This window comes from Grammomys surdaster, unplaced genomic scaffold (assembly GCF_004785775.1).
Source record: "Grammomys surdaster isolate TR1022 unplaced genomic scaffold, NIH_TR_1.0 191, whole genome shotgun sequence".
Classification (NCBI taxonomy): Eukaryota; Metazoa; Chordata; class Mammalia; order Rodentia; family Muridae; genus Grammomys; species Grammomys surdaster.
The window spans coordinates 6,930,445-6,936,444 of NW_021604636.1; the positions used below are offsets into that span (position 1 = coordinate 6,930,445).

Genomic DNA, 6,000 nt, shown 5'->3' on the forward strand with positions numbered 1-6,000 from the left:
AGAAGAACAAGATGTATCCAGTTTTATTTGGAATTACACTAAAAACAGTCCTTGGAGGATGGGGAGATGGCACAGTGGTTTAGAGTGCTGGCTGCTCTTCCAGCGCTGTGGAACTGGGTTTCCACCTGACGGCTCATCACTCCAATACAGGAGATATGTTGTCCTTTCTGACACCCATGGGTACCAAGCACTCCAATGATGCAGAAACATATGCAAGTAGGACCCTCATATACATATAGTCAAATTAATTTTTAAAAAGTGTTGGAAAATCAAATTGCTGTCAAGTTAAGGTGCTTGGACTTCTGCGGGAGTTTTTGGTTGGTTGGTTCAGTTTGGTTTATTTTTGATAGGAACAGGATGTTTTTAAAACTGAGAAAGGATAAGATGAGCCAGGGTAGTGAATGTGAGCCAAGGGTGTGAGGAAGATTTATCTTGAGCCACGTTTCCAAGATGCAGCAGCTAGGACTGGACAATATCACAAGCCCATAAGGCATCTTGTACAGACTCCATTTGTTTATCCATTTTATAAGTGATGCGTCTGGAAGGTTCATCAAGGTACTAGAAGGTATCAGTGATTGGGTCCTTCACAAGAGTCCAGCATAGCAAGAGATGGACAGTGCAATAAGCTCTGATACCATTGGCTAAGGGTTCCAATAGGCGAGAGAGAAGGGGTAGACAATGAGGGGTCATTGTAAGAACGAAGATGATATTGGTCTTATGATGGTCGTTATAGATCCTTTATAAGCCAGGCCCTGGAGTAGGCACTTAAATGTGCACAGTCTTGTGAAGTAGGTGCAGTTGCCATAATCCTCATGTGGAGAGCGAGATTCCAGCTTAGATGTGTCAGAAGATAAACTTAAACCCACATATGTCCAGGTCCATGATATTTTACCACTGTGCTATTTCCCCATGTCCTAGCACATCTATCTCCATGGCTGGACCTGGCCAGGGTGGTGAAGAAATGGAGAAAATACAGACACACAGACATGCAGACACGCAGACACACATACAGGCTGGGAACAGGAAGACTGGTGTCTCTGCTGGAGAAACCACGCCACGCCACTCCAGAAGTTCACCTTGTTTATTATATAGACTTGACCTGAGAGGCAGGGTTTTTGCACACAGCTGAACAAGGAGATAGACTCAGCTAATCCAGTAGGAACGGCCTCTGGAGGCAAGCAATCAATCCTCAGGCTGTAAATTTCCAAGGGAAAAAGCTATGGTAGACATTTTCTGCACAATCAACATCTACATCCATAGCCCCTGGTGAAGGCTTTAGGATCCTTGGCATGACCACCATGTCAGCAGCACCCATTCCCTCGGGGCTTCCTCTACCCTCTATTCTGCTGGTAAGTTATTCATTGAAACAGAAAGCTGGGTGCCATACTGTGCACCTTTAATCCCAGCACTCAGGAGGCAGAGGCAGGCAGATCTCTGTGGGTTCAAGGCCAGCCTAGTCTACAAAGTGAGTTCCAGAACAGCCAGGAGAGCAACTCAGAGAAATCCTGTTTCAGAAAAAGAAGAAAAAAGAGAGAGGGAGAGGGAGAGGGAGAGGGAGAGGGAGAGGGAGAGGGAGAGGGGAAGAGGGGAAGAGGCAGAGGCAGAGGCAGAGGCAGAAGAAGCAGTGTTTTTCAGTGTCTGATATGTTATGATTAACTAGTTCAAATGTAGCACAGGTATAAGAGATACGTTAAGTTGTAGAACAGGGTTGAAAGGGGAAACTGAATGCTTAAAAGAGCAAAAGGCCAGGCACAGAGTAGTTTTGAGGAAAACACAGAAAGTAAGAGAAAGCAAGGAGTGAAGAGGTATGTGTGTAGAACCTTCACTCCATAACCCAAGAAAGAGTCAGACATGTGAGGTGGATACAAAGGAAAATGAAAAGAACACTGTCTTCAGGGTCACTCCTCTCATGAGCAGCTGATACCACACTCGTGCACTTTATAGGATTTACAACTCAGCACAGAGAAGCTAACACGCTGTTCAGAATTGTCTAGAACACGGACGTAATAAACTGTACTCGGAAGGTACATAGGCCTACACATATGGAGAAATTTTGAATCTGCCAAAAATAAAACAAATGGATAGAAGAGATGCCAACTGGTATCCTGTCCAGACATTCACGCCTCTCTCACCACAATACTCACAAATTTGACTTTAACAGGAAAAGAATTATAGAAGTGATGGCGGCTCCTCCCAGCTTGTGCCTTCAATGCTCCTTCTTGCCCTGATCACACATCCTACAAGCGGAGCAGCTGCACCAAAGCCTGAGCCTGCGCTGCTGGGCCCAGGGGTCACTGGCACTTTCTGATCTGCTCTGTTCTAGTCTAGCTTGGATACGACTGTAGTCGGATACAAACTTGAGAAGTACAAGATACTCAGCATATAATGTATACAGGCACGAAACTGTCCTTCTACGATACAGAACAATGAATGCATGAATACAAGGAAAAGATTTCATTGTAATTTTTGAAAGAAATGGGAAAAATGTAAAATATAAAGTTTCATGTCAGCAAAAAGAGGACAACAATTAGCATTTTGGACATAAATGCTAATGCTTTGTTTTCTTTGTCACTTGGAAAACCCTTGCCCAAGCTGTTAAGTTACTTTTTAACATTCCGTGCCTTCATCTGTTCATTTTGCAAGTGTGGTAGATGCTGGAACTAAAGAAGAGGTGAAGGCCATGGCTTCCAACATTTGGAAAGAAACGCTTCCAACCGTTTCAGAATATTCCACCATCTTTTTCACCCCTTAGGTACTTGACACACCTTGGCGAAGAACCTGGCATCTCTACGACGACTGGAGGGACTATGCTTATTCGAAGCCTTTTGCTTGTGATGCAAAACTTGAATGGGTGTGCCAGATTCCAAAAGGCAAGTCACTGCTTTCCCAACTTTGAACACTGTAAATGCTGGACCAGAAGGTATTCTGGGAAGAATGAAGCAGTAGTGAAGAGGTCAGAATTGGGCAGGCCCTCCCTTGTAACATTTAGAAGTGATTTCCAGTGAACTCCAAGATGCTAATAGTTGATGTAAATTCAAATTCAAGAAACCAGTTAAAGATGACAGTAGAGCCTCCAATGACAAGAGAGAGGGGAGAGAGGGAGGGAGGGAACGAAAGAAGGAGCCTGGTGGAGGAAGGAAGTCGGCCATGGTGGTACACACCTGTAGACTAGCACTTAGGAGCTAAAGTCAGATTGCCAGACTTGGATTGCCCGGGCTCCATAGAGATACCTTGTCTTTGACAAGATTATAAACAAGAAACCATGCTCAGTTTTAACTGTCTTCCAGTGCTCTTCGTGAAAACTATCCAAAATGAATAGAGCTGTCTCACCGAGAAAAACTAAACACACTTGATGTTAGGCAGAGCTCTGAGGAAAACCTGATGCTTTGGGTCCCAGGAACACATGAAATTAGGGCCAACAAATTTACCCTATAATTTCTAAGACTAAACAAAGGGTGTATTTATTTGAAATCGGTGTGACTGCAGCTGATACGAAGTGGAGTGGGAAGCCACTGGAGTCCTGTGAGGACCATTGCCCAGCCTTCGTGAGTAGAGACTCCCTTTTACAGAGTAGGAACTGGAGGCTCTGGAGTCAGGGGTCTGATCCAGAGTATGGCGAAGGCAAGGTGTATGTGGACATCTGACCACCCAATGTCAAAGCCCAGAATTCTACAGAGCATGCTGTATTTCCCATTTCCTTCCAGAACGCCTGAGTGACTTTCTTATTTTCCTCTCAGCTTGGTTTAGTCTTCTTTAAGAAGTCACTGCTACACCATTGCACGTTTCCCAGCCCCATCTTGGGAACTGGTGAAAATCCACCCCTCGTGTACAGACCAGATATTCAGGCTCCATTTGATGCAGAGTTGCTTTTGCTGTACTTCTCTTGGTGAGGGTGTGTGACAGCTACAGAATCTCATTCACTATTTTTGCTTTCCATCTGATGGCCATTTTTTTCTGTGTGTGACTTCCTTAATACAAACTAAAAGACAATGTTGTTCTTTCTGTTCTCATCATGGGTGCTTTACCATTGAATTACAGACCCCAATGCCAGACTACTAGCAATACTTAATTAATATTTAATAGGCCTGCCTTTTTAAAAGGTCAGTACTAAAGCAAGCATTAGTATAAATCCAGAGAAATCCCACTCAGGTGTTTCCAACTGGAAATGAACCAGTTTGATCCAAAATGAACGAGTCGCCAGGATGCTTCCCATCACCTACGTGTCTCCATTTACAGGATGCATGCTCTGTGATCCGGGACTAACCATAAGCCATTGCTGTCTTCTCACACAGGTAGCACTCCCCAGACGCCAGACTGGTATAATCCAGGTAAGTTGAGCATCAGAATTTAGCCGACTCAACTTGGATCTTTTTGGATAATGCCTGTAATTTGTTGTTAGTTACTACTTTTTTCTCATGCTCTCTAGTAAAATGCCCACAGGCAGCAGCCGTGTTCTGTGGGTGGGAAGGGGTGAGGTAGCAGAGATGGAGCTTCCTTCTCTGACTGAGCATCCCAGATTATCCCAGTCAGCACTTCTATGGGCCAGACAGCCAGAGTTCTTAGTGGGATACTGTGTTAAATTAACTAAAACAGTCATATTTTAAAAGAAAAGTCTTTGTCTAACAACTTTGAAGTTTCCGCTGGTAGCCTACAGTGTTTTCACCTGTAGTGATACAATATATCCTTAAACGCCTGTAGTGATACAATGTATCCTTTGCAAGGAGCCAGTGAGGTAATAAGTCGCTTGCCTCAAGGTGGCTGGATAATGAAAGAGAAAAGGGAGGCACCAGGGTCACAGTCCAATATAACCAGACTTCCAGTATAACCAGTATAACTAGGCACTCCCTGTTACTGGTTCTTCCACCAGCCAATAGAATCTTGGGCAGGAAAGCAGCAGACCTTTGGGGGGTCATTTACCTATATGGTGGTGGTTACTACTTATGATTCATTTTGAACACCCCATGCTTAGCCACTTGTGTTTGATTATCACAGGTGTAACTCTGTTTTCTTCCTTAGAGCGCACTGGAATTCATGGGCCCCCAGTTATAATCGAAGGAAGTGAATACTGGTTTGTTGCTGATCCCCACTTAAACTATGAAGAAGCCGTCTTATACTGTGCTAGCAATCACAGCTTTCTCGCCACGATAACATCTTTTACAGGACTAAAAGCTATCAAAAACAAAATAGCAAATGTAATATAAACAAATGCATTTTGAGATTTTTATTTATTTTTATTTTATGTGTATGAGTGTTTGCCTAAATTGTGTTCCATGTTGATGCAGTACCTGCAGAGACCAGAAGAGGGCACCCCCTAGAACTATCCCCTAGAGCTGTAGTCACAGCTGGTTGTGAGCTCCAGTGTGTGGATGCTGGGAATTGATCCCGGATCTTTTGGAAGAGCTGCCAATGCTCTTAACAACTGAGCCATCTCTCCAGCCAAATAAATTCGTTTAAATTCCCTATATTTACATTTATTTCACATATTATTTACATAATATTTCTAAAGTCTGTAAAACCGAAATCTTGGCAATGCATGGTAGTATATGTCTATAATCTCAGCCCTTGGAAGGGTGGGACAGCAAAATTGTAAATTTGAGGCCAGATCAGCCTAAATGATAGAGCAAGACAGACAGAGAAGAGTTTGGGAGGAGAGGGTAAGGGAGGAGAGAAGGATACAGGGGGAGAGGGAGAGAAATTAAATCCTCATGCAAAACACAATTTGCTTCATAGCATTCAAAATCATGCTAGAAAAGCTAAAGAGAATTGCTTAATATACTAAAATACATAGGATTGATATTAAATATCAATTTGATAGATATGTATCAGTAGAGAATATAAATAATCCTTATTCATTATCATGTTTTTTTAAGCTTTTTAACTTTCTGTTCCTATTAGTAGAAAATTAAATTAAATTGCAAAATAGGCTTTGGGCGAGAAACTAGTATTAAGGTTTATAATTAACCATAAGACACTATATGCCCAATTAATACATTGGTCCAG

General features: G+C 42.9%; 1 protein-coding gene across 2 annotated transcripts in view; it reads left to right on the forward strand.

Moving 5' to 3' along the window:
- Positions 1 to 6,000, forward strand: part of LOC114622689 (CD302 antigen) — a 131,306-nt gene that overhangs the window by 43,765 nt on the left and 81,541 nt on the right. For both annotated transcript variants that reach the window (XM_028769118.1, XM_028769116.1), the window contains exons 16-18: positions 2,753 to 2,870; positions 4,293 to 4,328; positions 5,017 to 5,192. In XM_028769118.1, the coding sequence (XP_028624951.1) occupies positions 2,753 to 2,870; positions 4,293 to 4,328; positions 5,017 to 5,192 (330 nt within the window). The remainder of the gene's footprint in view (positions 1 to 2,752; positions 2,871 to 4,292; positions 4,329 to 5,016; positions 5,193 to 6,000) is intronic.